Raw genomic sequence first — 17,910 nt, 5'->3', positions numbered from 1 at the left:
ACGTGCAGCATGGCAGAGGTCAGTGTCCCCTGATGGCTACAGCTAAATAGCTGAAAGTCACCAGTTCCACCACGAAGGCAACTGAGGAGTATCGGGCTGATAACATTTCGGTTAAAGACGAGCAAGATATTTCCAAGCGTCTTTATTTTGTGCACGTTGGAGTGATCTGAAGCGCTGCGGCCGGGGACGGCCGAGGGTAAGATGTCACGCTGCCGCCGCAGAGCAGGGACACTCGGCGTCTAAAATAAGAGCTCCAGGGCAGGAGGCTTCTAATCCCCGTTCTGACAGCGGCACATTACCAGGCCCGTGGCTTCCAGTCAGCGGTGAGACACGCACGTCCATCGCGCGTGTGTGTCCATGACGTTGTTCTCATTCTCTGACCGTGTGTGTGTGTGTGTGTTGTCAAAAATAGGATTAAGTCACCTTCATGGTCACATGGCACCGGGACTAAAGCGGCGTTTTATTGGCGGGGATTAGCGTGGGCCGCCAAGCCCGCGGCCCGGCGGCGCGCCGCTGAGTGACAGCGGGCCGCCGCATGCCGGCTGCGGCCACGCCTCCCCCCGCCGAGTCCGGGGCCAAATATCACGACGTCTTCATAAGCACAGACATTTAGTGCCTGGATTATCCCCGGGCTGCTGATGAAGACGGGGAATGTCGAGAGCGCAGACCGACGCGGCCCCTTATAGCCAGAAAATGCTGGAGATCTGGTAGAAAACGGAATATGTACACGCCCACGACACCAGTAGATCTCCGCTCTCATTTCGGGCACGCGGCAGAAATTTGCCGTCCACATGGAGACGGCGTTTCAGGGGACCCAGAACGGTTATTTCCTAAAATGGGTTCCGGAGTGACTTTCTCAACCTCCAACCTGACCTATTACACCAAACGCGTCCAACGGCGGATAACACATCCTCTCGATGCTGCACAATTCTAATTAAAAAAGGCGCGGCTGTTTAACTCAACACGAAGGAGAACTATTACAGCGCCACCTGCAGGCGTGGAGGGAGGTTGACACAGCTTTCGGGACGTTCTCTGCGTCTCCTTGTGGACAACGACATTTCAGATCCTCTCTACGCTGCACAATTCTAATTAAAAAAGATGCGGCTGTTTAACAGAACACAAAGGAGAACTATTACAGCGCCACCTGCAGGCGTGGAGGGAGGTTAACAGCGTTCGGGACGTTCTCTGCGTCTCCGTGTGGACAACGACTTCTCAGATAATGCTCCCGTGTGGACAAAGGTTTTTTTGAAATCCCGTTTTCGAGAAAAGCCTTCTCGCTAGGTCTGAGATAACATCGTTTCGCACGTAAGCGGAGAGTTGCTCTAATTCCCAGTTCATGGCACAAAAATGCACTTCAAACGGCTCCTTTATTTAAAACAAAGTGCTAATCTAAACTTCGGCACCATGCTAAATTTATAACTGCGGAGCAGCCCAGCGGCGTTTATTTGCTGAGCTGATGCTATGAAATGGGAATGCATACTTTCCAGACGGCAATATTTGCTTTTTGATTATCTCGTTATTTTCATCCCCCCTTTCTCCTAAAAAAAAAAAAAAAAGAAAAGGAGACCGTTGAGCCTTGGAAGGTGGAAAAGGGCTCAACCGAAGTGCGGTTTTTATGAGCTGATGAACAGGAAGCCATCAAAGGGTCCCAGAGATTCTTTCCAAACACTAATGAGTCACAAACAGAGGGACCCCGAGGGACCCAGGTTCCTCCCCCTGGCTGCTTTTATGGGGCACTTGACCGAGTCGGATGGTGGACAGCGGTGATAAAGTGACCAGAAGGGCCGGTATCTCCAGCAGCCTTGACCTCAGTAATCCTAAAAGTGGCGACAGGTGGTCCATGCCCGGAAATGGACTTCTCCCCAGGTGCTTCTTTCCCATTCGCTCTCAGCCCGAGGTTAATCATCACTTACTTTCTTATCGTTCAACACACAAAACAAGGCTCTATTGCGGGGGGAAAATAATGCAATGGTTCATCATATCTGTGCAAAGCTATGCGTGAAGGACAGGAATGCGTTCATAAAGAAATGAATAATAAACCTCAGATGCAGCCAGAATTTTACCGGCCTGTTCCGGTTCTGGGTGAAGACGAGCGACATCTGCTGGCAGGAAATCCTGACAATGTGGATTTATTGGTAAGAATAAAAACCAGCACAGCTGTAGCGTTTGCACATTCACGTCATCACCTTTTTACCCAAACTGACCCAGAACGCCATGCAGATGTCCAGCTAGTCAAAGTCAAAGATAAAGTTGTGACAAAGGACATTGTGCATGACCCATAATACAGTGCAGGTCGAGACAAACCAGACGGACAAGTAACAGCAAAACGATAGTATATCAGTGTATAGGTGAATATTTAGTATACATAGTGTATAAAGTATATTTACATTTACAGCATGTATCAGACGCCCCTATAAAGAGCGCCTTACAATGAGTATTTACAGTGGGGCAGTGGTGGCATAGCGATCAAGGATGCCACTGAGGTGCCACTGAGCAAAGCACCGTCCCCACACTGCTCCCCGGGCGCCTGTCATGGATGCCCACTGCTCACTCAGGGTGATGTTTAAATGCAGAGGACACATTTTGTTGTGTATCGCAATGACAATCACTTCACTTTCACTTACAGTCTCCCTGGAGTGTCTTGCTCAGGAACATGTTAGTAAGTGGGGAACCCACTCGGTTACGACCACCATATATGATAATAATAACAATAATAATAATAGTAGTAGTAATAGAAACATAATTTACAGTTCAATAAATATAATATAATAGAACCGAATGTTCTATTAAGCGTTTTTGCGGGCCATGGAAAGGAAAGTGATCTGTTGTTCGGCCTCTCAGCTGCTGAGGGATGAAGTTACCGTTTCAAATAAACATGTTGAGCGTCGCTTCGTGCCCCCCGGCGAGGAATACACCTTTCAAAGCGTAACCAGAAGCGCAGACGCAACATTGCATCACGTCTTAGCGCGCATCGCAACGCACGCTATGCCCTTCAAGCTGCACATTACATGCGCGTGCATCCGAACCGACAAATACCAGGCCGCTGCCAAAGCGCGCCGCGCCCGGCCATATTTAGCCCTTTCTGCGGGGGGCTTTGTTCTCAGGCGGCTGAAATACTGCATTCGCGGGGCCACATTGCATCGGCTGATGCAGGCTGAGAGGCCATATGGTGCCTGTGGCGCCCAGGGCCTGTGGCTGGCATGCTGTTGCCCGGTGGACAGTCAGCTGGTGGTCATGGCATTTATAAACAATCAGCACCCCCCACAAATTATTCATTAATGCACAGGACGGAATATGTGATCGTCGGGCAGCTAGAAAGTGAAACTAAGCTCATACGCAGCATGAAATATGATCAGTGAGGTAAAGCTGTGTTAATTGGCAGTGGTGGCCTAGCGGTTAAGGAAATGGCCCCGTAATCAGAAGGTTGCTGGTTAGTGGCCCCGTAATCAGAAGGTTGCCATCCCAACACACTGCTCCCCGGGCGCTTGTCATGGCTGCCCACTGCTCACTCAGGGTGATGGGTTAAATGCAGAGGACAAATTTCACTGTGTACACTGTGTGCTGTGCTGCTGTGTATCACAAGTGACAATCATTTGGGGCAGTGGTGGCCAAGCGGTTAAGGAAGCGGCCCCGTAATCACAAGGTTGCCGGTTCGAATCCCGATCTGCCAAGGTGCCACTGAGCAAAGCACCGTCCCCACACACTGCTCCCCGGGCGCCTGTCATGGCTGCTCACTGCTCACTCAGGGTGATGGGTTAAATGCAGAGGACACATTTCACTGTGTACACCGTGTGCTGTGCTGCTGTGTATCACATGTGACAATCACTTCACTTTACTTTATGTTATATACAATTTGGATTTTCTTTGGATTTATAGTTGATGCTGTCTGATTTCATGCTGTTGCATGGAATGCTCATGATGTTCAGTGAAAGTGATTGCTTTTGTCACTGTGACATACAATACAGCAACGAAACGTTGTGAAAGCTCCTCAAATTCTCCCACACCGCCCCTCTGCTACGTTCCCTCCACTGGCTCCCAGTAGCTGCACGCATCAGGTTCAAAATACTGATGCTGGCCTACAAAGCCAAACATGGAGCAGCACCATCCTACCTCACAGCCCTTATTACACCTCGCACTGCACCTCGTATACTCCGAGCCTCCAGTACTGCTCGCCTGGTCCCTCCATCTCTGAAGGTAAAAGGAAGACGCTCATCTAGACTCTTCTCCATCTTGGCCCCTCTGTGGTGGAATGAAGTTCCCCTCGAGGTCAGAACAGCTCAGTCACTGAGTACTTTCAAGCAGCAGCTCAAGACCTTCCTCTTTAGAGAATATTTAGATGAACTTGTAACCTTCTTCTGTATAGAAACTACATCATAGTGAATAAAAAGATTGTATTCATAGTTGGGGGTCCTAGTGAACCAGAACTGATCACTTCATTGGTTGTAACATGGAAGCACGTTGTAAGTCGCTCTGGATAAGGGCCAAATGCCGTAAATGTAAATGTAAACATGTCCTCTGTATTTAACAATCACCCTTGGTGAGCAGTGGGCACCATGACAGGCGCCCGGGGAGCAGTGTGGGGGGATCGGATCGGGATTTGAGCCGGCAACCTTCTGATTACGGGACCGCTTCCTTAACTGCTAGGCCACCACTGCCCACTATTAGGGTACAAGGAAAACAAGTCAGTTGGTGTGTGCTGCTCTTACGACTGAAGAGGAGCTTTCCCACACGTCAGCAAGACGCTAAAACTCCTACTGCTTGAGGAGAGTAAGAGAAGTTTCGCTTCTGCCCGTATCAATCCGACCCACAACGTGACAGGGAGGTGCTAAGGGGTTTTATGCACCGTTAAAGTTGCCACAAAGAACCACAGAGGCGCAGGACCCTGTTTAAAAGCGGACCCTGATGTGGTGGACCTGTCATCAGGCCGCCGTTAGCGGCTCAGGCGGGCGAGAGCACCGGCCCAGAATGCACTGTGACAGGAGCAGGTGCTGCGGGCGTCCGGACGGGCAGGGGAGTGCCACGCCAGCGCTGACACTTTCCTGGCAGGCTGGGGCCCCGCCCATGCGCTGCCGGGGAGTAAACCAGCCCAAGCGTCTGTCGGCCTCGGCTCATTTTACACACCGGCAGCTGGTCAGAGAGACCCGCCCGCCCGCGTCCATTTCACCGCCACATGCTGCCAGGGGCACGGCGTTCATCGGGGTGGGCCGGGCCCTTTCTGCCGGAACTAATCTGGATCAGTTTCACAAGGACTCAAGCTGTCCGGGTCAGGCAACACAACACTGGGGTTCCATCACACCTCTCCTCTCATCTCAGAAGGCCCCGAGCCATTAAATGTACATTCCCACCGCGGGACGACATATTACTGATGTATGCAGAACATATCTCATTATCTACAGAAACACGATGAAAAGTGAGATGAGGCAGGATGGGAGGGCGTGGAAGATCTCTGGAAGATCAGAATTTAGAACTGTGGCTGTGTCTCTCTGTAACGTCAGGAGTCCGAGCCTCCAACACATCTCCCAGGGCCGCTGAAAAGATGGCGGCATGACCGGGTCTTCAGGCAAGCAGGATGGAGGACCACGATTCGTGGGGACGTCAGCGGTCCGCCTCCTGACAGAGTCGGGGTTGGGCGGGGCAGGCCTGGCAGAGAGGAGTAGTTTCTGGCTGTGGCCGGAGAGGAGGGATGCATGATGCGGCACCACCTAGCTCACGGGCTGCAGGGGGCGGCTGGGAGACGTCCCAGGAGACGTTCTGGTTTAAGGGTACAAATCCGTAGTCACCGGATAAGGTGCGTCAGGCAGTAATGCCTGGGCCGGGGAAGACCTACCTGTATCTCTGTAGTCCATTCCACACTATGCTCAATATTAACAGGATTTCTGGAAACGTCCTGATACATAATACAAGAGTAAATTAAACAGGCTAAATTGTAGAGGTTTATATAATTAAAATCCTGTAATGTTATGTGCAGAATTTCATGCGTGGAAATCCACGCATTATGCAATTTAAAATACCAAATGACGTGAATGAATTGATTAGAAAGGTTTATTTTTTATATGTATAAAAACCCAGTCTTGTACATACTGCTGTATAAAATATATATCATGTCGTGATTAAGATCAATTCCTGGAATTCACCGGAGCAACGTTCCACTGAGAGAACATCACTCTGGAAGGTCTGTGCTGGCTGGTCAGGCCGTGGACTCGGAGCTGCGAGGGACGGGAGAGATGGTGCTGATTAGGTCTCTGGGGAGAGTCTCTCTGGCCTCCTGCATTCGCCTGCGTGCCCGCTGGAAAGCCTCTGCGCACACACGCACACACACACACACACACACACACACGGTCAGTGGAGTGAGAGTAAAAGTCGTCTACCAAACCCAGCAGAGCAGGTGGAGGCGGGGCTCTTACCCAGCACGTTGTAAACAGACCCTTGCTGACTGTGGCCGCCCAGCTGGTCCAGCACGGTCTGCCTCCTCTTCTTCAGAGAATTGGCATCGACAAAAGCCCTGTAGACATAACAAGCCACGGGGACGCACGGTCAATAAGACGATATTACGCTCCCAGACTCAGCAGCAGGTTTACGTCTCACTCGCCTGGCCTGCTGAATGCAGTGGAGGGTCAGGGTCACGCTCCCCGACGTCTCCGTTCGAAAGCCGAGGCGACTCAGGCGCTCTCCCTGAGTCGTAAAAGCAGTGAATGAAGCTTCATGTTTATTCATGTCTGATATCTGGTGTCTGCCTGAAGGCGCCCACCTTGAAGGTGCTTGGTACCCTCGCATAGCTGCTGTCCTCAAGTTCGGGGGAGCCGCCGATGAAGAAACGCCGCAGCTCTGCAACGGTCCCGTTCTGTACGGGTCTCCATGTCTGGCACGTCATTCTGTGGCAGCCTGGGGAAAACACGCACACACGATTACAATATTCTATCCAAGTGATATTGTTATAAAGCTGTTTTTCATTTAATTTACTTATTATAATGTCTGTTTTCCATGACAAAATTATATTTCACATAAAGATCAGAAAGTAATCGTCAGATCTGTGCTCTTACATGAGGTTGCCACTATTAAAGGTTTTTCAACCTTTTATATTGGTCTTAGTGATCCTCTTATACTGTATCTGAAGTCTCTGAAATTTTCCTGTTTGGAAGCCATAACAGTCGGTGGAGATTTAGGGTTTTAGGGGAGGAGCGTGAAATTCTCTGGGCGAAATGGGAGGTAACCTTTCCCCTTATGACGTCCTGATCAAATTCCTGATCAGACCATCTGAGCTGCCCCTCTCTGAACCTTTGAAGCAGAACAGCCGAACCACTCTTCACACCTATCGCCATTTCTAGCCACTGCAGGACCACAGACAGGCTTGGGGAACTTGCATTAATGTTCAATCATCTCACTGACCGTGCGCCGATGGGATGACCAGGTAACCGTATCCCTCGGTCCGGTAGCGCTGCCAGTAGTCCAGGGAGAGAACCTTGAAGTAAAGCACTGGCCAGCGGGGCAAGGACTCTGATTGGGCAGAAAAACCTCGGTGAGAAACCTCTACTGGTGCCCCGCCCCGCCTGGCGCCCTCTGCAGCGCCATGCGACTGAACTCACCCTCACTCTCATCCTCACTCTGGAAAAAAGACTCAAAGCTGAAAGGGTAGCAGAAAAAAGCCACGTTGTCCTACAAAAAAAAAAAAAGGAATAAACAGCAGGGTCAGACTAGAACACTTTCCTTGTGTGTGTGTGTGTGTGTGTGTGTGTGTGTGTGTGTACATAGACTTTTTTTAATACACTCATCCACAGTTGTTTTCAGATTATTTGTGATGGAAGTAGCCTAGTGGGTAACACACTCGCCCAAAAGACCCAGGTTCAAATCCCGCTTACTACCATTGTGTCCCTGAGCAAGACACTTAACCCTGAGTGTCTCCAGGGGGGGACTGTCCCTGTAACTACTGATTGTAAGTCGCTCTGGATAAGGGTGTCTGATAAATGCTGTAAATGTAAATTATTTATTTGAATAGTGAACTTTTTATATTATACTGTCGTCTTTATTCTATTATTCATGAACTGTCCACTTTCTGCCATGACAATGTAAATAAGATAAAATGATAAAGGATCATTTTATCTTCTCAAAACCGATCTAGAGGTTAAAGTTGAAGTAGTGTCTGAAGTTGCTCTTCCCACCTTCCCCAGCGTGCGGGTGCGGCAGGTTTGGGTGACTCCGGAAAGAGGCTCAAACGGCAGGCTGAACCAGTCTGGTACGCAGGAGCAGGAGGAGAGGAGAGGAGGGAAGAGTGAGAACCGGTTCGAACCCTGGCGGTTATATGGACTACTGGCTCCTGGACTCGTGCTTACTGTTCGGGAGCTCGAGGAAGAAGTGGATGTAGAGGTTATCATACTCAAAACCTTCAGCCGAAACTGCACAACGGACAGAACAGACGTCAGATAATATGAGCTGAAGGGTGAAAATGTATTCTGGATAATATTTTATAAAAAAAAAAAATTACCGATCTCCCCGTTCACTATAAGACGCAGGATCCCGGTAGGAGGCTACAGGAGAAATCCCACAAATTATTATTTTGTAGTGAACTTTGTAGTGTTCCTGAATCCAGAGGTACACAATTCCTAATCAATCTGTGACAGTGCATCAATAAAAAGGTGGTAGTGGCCTAGTGGGTAAGACACTCGCCTGTGAACCAGAAGACCCAGGTTCAAATCCCACTTACTACCATTGTGTCCCTGAGCAAGACACTTAAACTTAAGTTGCTCCAGGGAGACTGTCCCTGTAAATACTGATTGTAAGTCGCTCTGGATAAGTGCGTCTGATAAATGCTGTAAATGTAAAAATATATTATTCATCCTTGCCATAAAAATCTTAAACAGGTCTTATATTAAACAGGTCAATGTCATTTTTATATTTGAGACATTAGAAGAATGAACAGTTTCTGTAGTCATATCGTAAAAAAGAGTTTGGTGGAACATACCATCTCAAAATCCTGACCGGCCAGGCTGTTGAGGTAATCTCTGTGGCGAACGTAAAGCTGGTGGCAGAATAAAAAAAAAAACTTACCGATAATCATGACCGATATGACCGATAATCAACGTTCAACATGGACCAGATTCTGTAACCCACGTCTCTGTACATCCGCTGCTCTCGCTCTCGCTCTTCCGCGCCGATGGCCTTGGAGGCGTTGACCAGCGTAAGGCGCCACAACTCTCTGGTCCCCCCGGCCGTCTCCAGCCTGCTCACAAACACGAGACAGTGTGTGCACGTCGCGGGGCGGCGACCCGCCTGACGAGTGGGGGTGAAAGGTCGCGTCTGGTGTCTTGCCTGTAGGGCCCTTTGCTGTTGTTGAAGTCGGGCTTGATGGTGACGACGCCGTTCTTGTACGCTCTGATGGTGCACAGCACGTGCTCGCTCTCCTTCAGACCCAGCCTACCGGACCGATTTCCATTACAGGCGCACATCTCCATCTCAGCTTATTATTACGGATTTTTATTAAAAACTCTTACTTCCCAGGAGGGCCCAGGTCCCCCATGATGTGCATGGTCTGAACGGGTGTGTTGATGATGTGGCTGTTTTTCATGAACTCCTGTGACGGCTCCCAGTTCACCAGCTTAGACTTTGGGACAATCGAGTCCCTACACAGGACAACGGGCCGCGGGAACTTTAACACGTTAACCATCAGGCCTGGGGACAGTGAATTAGAGAAGGCGGAATGGCGCTCACCCTGTACACCTCTCCTGCTTGCGGTGCCTCACGTTCGCCATGCGCTCGGCCAGAAACGTCGGGCCAGACGTCCCCGGAGTGACCAGGCTTTCGGAGTGCTGCCGAAACAACCGCAGGGTCACATCGCGGACACCCCGACAGCAAAGCGCACGGCGCCGCCGGACAAGGACGAACCTCCTCCCAGCTGGTGAAGCGGTCCGAGTCGGTGTATGTGAAAATGCGGCCGTTGCGGCGGCCCTTTCCTCGCAGCAGGGCCGCGATTTCTGCGTGATACTGCCGGTCCAGCGGGGTCTGGCACGCCGCCTCCGTCTGAAACAGGTCGACCTCGTACTGCACAAGACACACGTGCGGATCATTAAACGGACGTAGTGTTTAAATCTAAACTGAAAAGTCCCAGACACAGTGTCAAAAAGTCACAGACACAGTGTCAAATATTAAGTCCACTTTATCACACAGTCACCCTGTTAAGCACAGACAGTGTTAAATTCACCCTAGTTAGGCTGTCCTAGTTAGGGTACCGGGCCACTGTAGCACCAATACACCGCTATAACCACATATTTCTGTACCAGTCGTACAATGGCACCGTCTGCCGCTGCTTCTGTTTGTTCTCTCACGGAATCAAGCGCCCAGACACCTCCAGAGTCCAGTGAAGGGACCACTAGAGGGATCCTGGTCCCTGGCAATGAACTGCTAACCAGACAACTTAACATGAAACGAACCAGAGGGTCACCACAGCCAACACCACCGTAACAACTACAGCTTCAGGGATCTTCAAATGGACCAGTAACATCATAATGGAGACGTAACGTACACCATGACACTGGACTTAAACCTACTCTGCCCTGTCCAGTACCTCCAAACATGGATAGATCCTCTATACAACACTCTGGACTTCCCCACCTCTACAACTGTAGGACTTTTTCTCTTCTTGGACAAACCATCACCAACCCTGCACTGACACCACCTGCAGGCTCACTCTACCCTGGAAGGGGGTCCCTCTCTGTATCACTCCTTTTTCTCTCCTCAGGTTTTTTTAAGCATATTTCTTTTCAAGGTGTGGAAAACTCTCTTTTCAAATTCCATGACTTTTCCAGGTTTTTAATGACCGTAGGAACCCTGGATGGAGACGATCCCTAAGGGGAGCAGCTAAAAGCCGAAAACTCACCTGACTGAAGAGCTTCTCCTGCCAACCCAGGACCAGCTCCTCCTCATCGTCCCCACCTGAAAGGACGTGAATTACATAACTGGACCACCACGCAGCGGGATGTGGACTGTTCTGTTAAACCGTGGACTGGTGAGGCAGAGATTTCAGTACCTGTAGGGGCCAAGGTGCTGAGTTCAATGCCCCCCCGGTCCTGGTGGGACAAAACCTGCTGCTGAAGATGCTGCGAGATGGCTGCAGCTGAGGTCACGCGCTGGATCCGAACTCTACACACACACCACAACACAACGTCCACTTTTTGTTAAGTCCATAACTCCACATGTGTTCATTCATAGTTTTGATGCCTTCAGTGAGAATCTACCAACGTAAATGGTCATGAAAATAAAGAAAACACACTGAATGAGAAGGTGTGGCTAGATTTTTGGTACTGTATATTCATTTACAAAGCACTTTAAATCAACAAATGAGCTGACTAAAGTGCTGCAGAACGCAAAACAGTAGGATTGCCAAGAAAGAGACATAGAGAAAATACAGATATGCAATAACACACAAACACACAGAAGTCAACGCATTAAATCCTTCACGTCCGAATGTCTCTCCTTGCTGCCCTCCACAACATTGTGACATTTTTACATTTAAGGCATTCGGCAGACGCCTTTATCCAGGGCGACTTACAACGTGAGTACATGACGTTGAATAGACACTGTAGCATAACTGTCCAGACAAGCACACACCGCGCCAACAACAGCCAACACGCAGCGCGTACGTGATTGGCGACAGGCTAGCGAGGTGCTTACTTAATCTTGAGGTTCTTGACGGCGTCGCGGGAACGGTAGACCGCCTCTCCGGTGTCGGAGGTCCAGCCGTCAGCCATCCCCGGTTAGCTAAGCTACGCTAATCAGCAAAACAAGGCTCATGAAGTAAAGACTGACTTCAGCACTATGGTTTTACCGCCTCGCACAGAACGTGTTATCTAAAACAGTACATTGTCTGAATATGCGACCAATGTCGCTTTACAAATGTGTAAAGTTAAGTTAATCTTCTCCAGTGTCCTACCAGTGAGCGTCGTCTAGGTTGCATAGCAACTTAACGTCACTTCCGGTTTGCGCATAGCTGCAGTTGCGCCGGACGCCGCTGGATGGCAGCAGCGGTCTTTCCAACGCGATTTTGCAGAACCGTAACCAGAAAAGAAGAACATACACACACGTGGTCTGTGTTGTTCGTCGTTACTTATTATTATTTTTAAATAGATGTACAGTAAAAGTAACACGTTTCGGTAAAGCACGTAAATTACTGGTCTGAATGCGAGGAGCATTTAGAATAAATTGTCCTAGAGGAGGAGAACATGCAGCTGTGGAAGCCCTCCAGCCTCCTGAAACCAGTGTTGGTGAAGCTGGGCAGATCTCCCAACGCTCTTCATCACCGCACAAGGCGCCTTCTGCAGGCTGGAGGCATGACATTGGGACGCAGTGGCCCTGTGGGTCCCTCCAAACCTGGACGGATACCTCCTGAACTCCAGAATCTCAGTTTGGAGGACCTGCACTTCACGAGGACGAAAGAGAAGCATGACCTGGTGTTTGGCGTGGCCCCATGCCTCCTTGCCCTCACCCAGGGCAGAAGGAAGGTCTTCCGGCTTTTCGTGAAGGACGTGATTGAGTCTCAACGAGGGGAATCTGTGGCCCGGGTGTGTGAGGAAGCGCACAAACGCCGCCTTCCTGTCCAGAGGGTGAGCAGGAAGGAGCTGGACAGGATGACCAGCGGACGGGTGCATCAGGGGCTCTGCCTTCAGGCCAGTCCTCTGGCGTATCTCATGCATGGCGGCTCGGAAAAGCCCAAGGGGGGAGATCTTCAGAAGCGCTCCCCACTGTGGCTGGTTCTAGATGGAATCCAGGACCCCATGAACCTCGGAGCGGTTCTGCGCTCTGCGTATTTCCTCGGTGTTGACAGGGTGGCCAGCAGTCTTCGCAATAGGTCTTCACTCTCCACCAATTTCTCACTGTTTGCACAGGTCGTAAACGATATTGTCATTTTATTTCATCTTTTCCCTCTCCAGCTGCCCTCTTACACCAGTCGTGAGTAAGGCCAGCTCCGGCGTGATGGAGCTCATGGGGGTCTATGGCTTTATGAACCTGGCAGAGATGATCAAGGTACCTGGATTTTTTTCCCCACCCAGGTGCTGCATAAGATGTAGCGTTCACTGAAGTCACATTCACCAATTCACCATTCAGAAGGCTTGAATTAAAGAGCCGATAACCTGCGTGTTGGTGTTGGTAGTGGCCTACGAGGGTGGTAGTAGCCTAGTGGTTAAGACGCTCGCCTGTGAACCAGAAGACCCAGGTTCAAATCCCACTTACTACCATTGTGTCCCTGAGCAAGACACTTAACCCTGAGTGTCTCCAGACGGGGGACTGTCCCTGTAACTATTGATTGTAAGTCGCTCTGGATAAGGCCGTCTGATAAATGCTGTAAATGTAAATGTAGTGGGCGTGGTCACGTTTGTGTACAAGGTGTATTAGGAGTGTAGAGAACGGAGAAGACGGGCGCTGCTCTACATCTGGGCATGTCACGTATTGACAGGAGAGGGCTTAAGTCATCCAGAACAAGGAAGTAGGAGGTGTGAAAGCTGTCAATCATGCCTACAGGCTTCTGCCCTTTTTAAAGGGGATGTCAGAATGAATTACACACCATGTCTCCAAAAAACCAATTACCAGCATTTCTACTTATTTCGATGCATTTTGACGAGACTCTTGATGTGATACATGATCTGTAATACCGTTATATACTTGATTATGTGTGTGTGTGTGTAATTTAACATCTAAGAAGTCTGGTCTTCTGCTTATTTTAGATGAAGGCAGAACAAGGCTGGCAGGTTGTTGGTACTGTGGGCTTCGAAGAGCGGAACGCGGACGTCCCGGTTCTGCAGTGTTCTGATTTCCGCATGTCGAAGCCGACGTTGTTGTTGATGGGTGAGTTCCAGGCACGTTTTACCACGCAGTGGATCAGGCGAAAGCTCCTCTGATTGGCCTGGGTTCTGGGGTCCACTCTCTCGATCAGGCGGAGAAGGTTCTGGTTTGTCCAGAGAACTGCGTGGCCTGTGTGAGGTCCTCCTCACCATCCCACCCCGCCGAGACCTCCATCCTGGCGTGGAATCGCTGAACGTCTCGGTTGCAACAGGTACCATCTTATGTTCATCTTGAAGTGTTCAGCAATACTTTCTGTTCATAACTTGGTCTGATTTCTCACTGGTGACATGTTTTTGTCTGTGAACGGCAGGCATTCTGTTGCACTCGCTGCTTTCTTCTCGACCTCGGGGAACGTCACTGACTGGAACCACAGTAGGGATGATGTGAACCATGCGTCTCACCATCATTGCTCGTCATTGTATTAGGGGGTCCTTATGAAAACTTGTACATTAGTGTATCTCAAAAATGAGAAAATGTTGGAATAGCACTGACTATAAATGAAGATGCTTTACAGAAGTTGGACAGTTCAGTATTTCGAATCCTTTTTTTGAGGTGACCGTAGGATATATCCTAATAATATGAGAATTTGGATTACTCATTTTCATGAGCCAATGATTTAATGTATATTCTAAACAGAGACTCTTCTGTGCAATGCATGTTGCACATAGGAACATTTCTGATTGGTTAAGGTGCTCTAGTAGGGTGTTAACCAGCAGGTGGCGCTCAACACCTGCCGCTTTTCCTCTCGTCACACGCCGCAGGCTGAGAACAAATGGACAATTAAAGTTGAAACGGCCACCACGAATCCCCTCAGCCCACCGGGGCCGTCAGTGGCGTCTCGGACCCGACTTGTAATTACAGACTGGCGTTCGGCAGGCATCAGGCTGTCCTGGCCACTGCCGGATCTGCTGCCACCGAGACGGACCTCGGGTCATCTCCAAGCTGGACCACTGCACCTCTCTCCTCCAAGTGCTACTCGACCTCACCAGCTGATCCACGGCGTTTTCAACCCTCACCACTCCACGGGCTCCCTGCAGCTGCCCCTGCATCAGGTCTGAACCGTGCGTAGTCCTACCGCAGATGCCTCACCGCTCCTCGCTCTGCACCTCCATCTCTCCGATCCTCCAGCACTGCTCCGCTGGTACCACCATCGTTCAAGGAAAGCGTTCGTCTAGACTCTTCTCTTCAAATAAAGATCTTCAAATGCAGGACAGACGCCTTCCTGTAAAGAAAATATTAGTAATAAAAAAGAGCTCGTATGTACACTTTCAATATAAAAGAAAGAGACTTCTCAATTCCAACCTTACTCTGACATATTGCTGGACGTTTTTTAATACCTGCACCTCCACTTTACTCTGGGAGGACGTCCCTCTCTGATTCGTGGGTTTCTTTCTCTCCTTGTCGGAGCCCACGGAGGCGAACTGAAATGAGAAAGAAATGTTTTTGATAAAGACGTGCACTTCCTCGGTCTGGGGCCTGGTAAATGGCCATCTGGCTTGTTCAGGGTCCGTCAGCTCCAGAGGTTACGTCCTATTCACAGAAATGGAGGAAGTTAGCAACTGTCTCTTCTGCTTCTCCTGCTTTATCAGCAGCGAAGGCCGAGCCACAGACTGCTTCCATCTTCCGCCCGTGTGTTGGGTTGAGATTGACAGGCGACCCTCCCTCCCTGGAGGGATCAATTAATCAGTTTAATGTGCCAGAGGCTGGCAGACCTGGCAGCCCAGGGTCTTCTGCTCGGAATGGCAGCATTTTATTACGGAGAAGCGAACTCTAAACCAACAGGCTGTGGCTTCAAATCCACAACCATCAAGGCACCGTCCCCACACACTGCTCCCTGGGCGCCTGTCATGGCTGCCCACTGGGGCAGTGGTGGCCTGGCGGTTAAGGAAGCGGCCCCATAATCAGAAGGTTGCCGGTTCGAATCCCGATCCACCAAGGTGCCACTGAGCAAAGCACTGTCCCCACACACTGCTCCCTGGGCGCCTGTCATGGCTGCCCAATGCTCACTCAGGGTGATGGGTTAAATGCAGAGGACAAATTTCACTGTGTGCACCGTGTGCTGTGCTGCTTTGTATCACATGTGACAATCACTTCACTTTACTTACACTGCTCACCAAGGGTGACTTAAATACAGAGGACACGTTTCGTTGTGTCACCATGTGTTGTGCTGCAGTGTTTCACAGCAATTACAAGACATTCTGGCCTGCGGTGATTTCATTACGATTTCCTACGGGACAGAACACCGCTGTCCCCAGGGCCCGTCAGGATCAGGAGTTTCCCGTGACGGGGCTTTAGCTCCTTGCGCCTGCGGAGTTATTAGCTAATTTACTCGTCAGAGTTCGTGGCCGGCGTGACGGAGCGGCCGTGTCAGGAGCGCGTGGCGAGGGCGGGAGGTAATTGCCGGGGCTGAATTAGGGGGGCTGGATCGGATTAAGTGTCAGTGAAGGACTGCGGCTCCTTTAGGGATCATTTGTGAAGTTGATCATTATTAAAATGAAGGCGATTAAAGGTGGACAGAGACGTAGACTCAGTTTCAGACCCGCGCGTCCATTCATTTCTCATCAAGTAGGCAAATAAATAAACAACATGATTCAGATGAAACTATATATATATAAAATCCAGCAGATTCAATACCCAAAAGTGGTATTTGGCTTGTTTATTATAGTTTATTATAGTATTAGTGGCAGTGGTGGCTTAGTGGTTAAAGAAGTGACCCCGTAATCAGAAGGTTGCCGGTTCGACTCCCCAGCACTGCTCCCCGGGCGCCTGTCATGGTGCCCACTGCTCACCAAGGGTGATGGTTAAATGTAGAGGACACATTTCACTGTGTGCACCGTGTGCTGTGCTGCTGTGTATCACAATGACAATCACTTCGCTTTAGTGGGTTTCGTGGCAATCTGGGTAAGGTGCACTGGACAGAGTTTATGGTTTAGTAGAAACCCCAGAATGCGATTCAACCAACAGATAATACTGAGCACTTTCTGATGTTCTCATTACTGATCGGGGTTCCGGCTGGTATTCAGTCCGTTGTGCCCTGTGCAGGCGGGCTGCCATGTGCTTTGTTCACGCCACTGTTTGGCCTCTTGTCAACCCACACCGTCTGAACCGTGTTGCTGCAGAGGTTCTAATTTTCACTCGTTCTGATGTTCTATTCTGTCATTAACCTGCATCCGTCACACACTCAACTCTCAACAAACGGAGCCCTGAACGTGTGTGGGGAGGATTTCTTATCCTCGTTAAGTGTTTTACGAGACGGAATTGTTTGATATTTGTTAGAACATATGAGATCATTGTTTATATGTATATTTTTAAAAAAATCATTTTTTCATGTTCCTTCTCTTTCTGTGTGTAGGTAAAGTGTTGTTGGGTGAAAGTGTGTGTGTGTGTGTGTGTGTTTGGGGGTAAGCCGGTGAGATGATAATGCAGCATGACACTTCTGAAATGAGACCCTGGTTGCCATGGCAAAGAGACAGAAGGGGACAGGCCTGTAAGAGACCCCAGTAAAACCAGCTGTAAAAGATGTCGGGTTGACTGGGCATCTCCGGCCCCTCACTGTCCAACACACACACACACACACACACACACACACACACAATAAACTGGTGTCACTTCCAGACTGCAGTTTGCGGTTCCCTGGTAAACAGACCTTCTGAACCGTTTATGTTCAGCGTTCTTTATATTCTTTAGAATCGGGTCCGTGGCGGCGCATCGGTGACGCGGGTGCAGGTGCTGTAATGGAGAACGTGTAGAGGAACCACAATCGATCTGCTCTTTAACGTTAAACGAGCGCCCAACTGGCGGCTGCCGCCTGGTTAGCGGTTTTGTGGTGGGCTGGTGTTGGGGGGTGAGGGTCCTGGGTCGCTGTCTTCAACACGGCAGGAAAAGGATCAGTGCGGGAACCCTGGTGACGTTCGGCGTCTTCTCACAGCGATAGGAACGGTGAATTTTTTCCGAGAATGTGACCGCACCAGGACGCAGAAGGAGGAAATATTGCAACACATTTATAACACTTTGCTACGTAGGTATTAACATGGTGTCAGGCAGCGGAAGTGAAAGTGTGTGTAAGGGTTAATGTAAAAATGC

At 49.8% G+C, this 17,910-nt stretch overlaps 2 protein-coding genes across 3 annotated transcripts; one reads left to right on the top strand and one right to left on the bottom strand.

The window, feature by feature from the left end:
• Positions 1 to 5,440: 5,440 nt before the first annotated feature.
• On the bottom strand, positions 5,441 to 11,965 carry mks1 (MKS transition zone complex subunit 1). 2 transcript variants are annotated; one of them, XR_003750065.1, is made up of 21 exons: positions 11,921 to 11,965; positions 11,662 to 11,758; positions 11,018 to 11,130; positions 10,868 to 10,923; positions 9,877 to 10,032; positions 9,703 to 9,800; positions 9,486 to 9,614; positions 9,304 to 9,408; positions 9,106 to 9,214; positions 8,957 to 9,013; positions 8,480 to 8,522; positions 8,328 to 8,390; positions 8,157 to 8,227; positions 7,584 to 7,653; positions 7,387 to 7,494; positions 6,749 to 6,882; positions 6,590 to 6,672; positions 6,405 to 6,502; positions 6,135 to 6,297; positions 5,828 to 5,887; positions 5,441 to 5,751 (listed from the first exon to the last, which is right to left on the bottom strand). XR_003750065.1 is itself a non-coding variant. In XM_028982453.1 (19 exons), the coding sequence occupies exons 2-19, from the start codon at positions 11,736 to 11,738 to the stop codon at positions 6,188 to 6,190; spliced, it is 1,680 nt and encodes a 559-aa protein (XP_028838286.1). In that variant the 5' UTR covers positions 11,739 to 11,758; positions 11,921 to 11,965; the 3' UTR covers positions 6,029 to 6,187. The 2 variants fall into 2 exon arrangements, 1 of the variants encoding a protein (XP_028838286.1); XM_028982453.1 differs by lacking the exons at positions 5,441 to 5,751; positions 5,828 to 5,887 and having other exon boundaries at positions 6,029 to 6,297.
• Positions 11,966 to 12,049: 84 nt separating this feature from the next.
• Positions 12,050 to 14,340, top strand: mrm1 (mitochondrial rRNA methyltransferase 1 homolog (S. cerevisiae)). Its single transcript, XM_028982456.1, has 5 exons — positions 12,050 to 12,835; positions 12,918 to 13,011; positions 13,710 to 13,830; positions 13,919 to 14,038; positions 14,138 to 14,340. Exons 1-5 carry the CDS (start codon positions 12,210 to 12,212, stop codon positions 14,212 to 14,214), a joined length of 1,038 nt encoding a protein of 345 aa, XP_028838289.1. The 5' UTR covers positions 12,050 to 12,209; the 3' UTR covers positions 14,215 to 14,340.
• The last annotated feature ends 3,570 nt before the right edge of the window (positions 14,341 to 17,910 follow it).

The sequence above is a fragment of the Denticeps clupeoides genome, chromosome 6 (assembly GCF_900700375.1).
Source record: "Denticeps clupeoides chromosome 6, fDenClu1.1, whole genome shotgun sequence".
Classification (NCBI taxonomy): Eukaryota; Metazoa; Chordata; class Actinopteri; order Clupeiformes; family Denticipitidae; genus Denticeps; species Denticeps clupeoides.
This window is presented reverse-complemented; position numbering and strand designations above follow the sequence as displayed.

What these genes read in the sequence shown, in the direction of transcription:
- mks1 (XM_028982453.1), bottom strand. Translation starts at nt 11,738, where the DNA reads ATGGCTGACGGCTGGACCTCCGACACCGGAGAGGCGGTCTACCGTTCC. An exon ending in GCTTCACCAGCTGGGAGGAG is followed by an intron (nt 9,801 to 9,876) that starts GTTCGTCCTTGT and finishes TTGTTTCGGCAG; the next exon opens with CACTCCGAAAGCCTGGTCAC. An exon ending in GTCTGTTTACAACGTGCTGG is followed by an intron (nt 6,298 to 6,404) that starts GTAAGAGCCCCG and finishes GTGTGTGCGCAG; the next exon opens with AGGCTTTCCAGCGGGCACGC.
- mrm1 (XM_028982456.1), top strand. Translation starts at nt 12,210, where the DNA reads ATGCAGCTGTGGAAGCCCTCCAGCCTCCTGAAACCAGTGTTGGTGAAG. An exon ending in ACCTGGCAGAGATGATCAAG is followed by an intron (nt 13,012 to 13,709) that starts GTACCTGGATTT and finishes TGCTTATTTTAG; the next exon opens with ATGAAGGCAGAACAAGGCTG. An exon ending in GAACGTCTCGGTTGCAACAG is followed by an intron (nt 14,039 to 14,137) that starts GTACCATCTTAT and finishes TGTGAACGGCAG; the next exon opens with GCATTCTGTTGCACTCGCTG.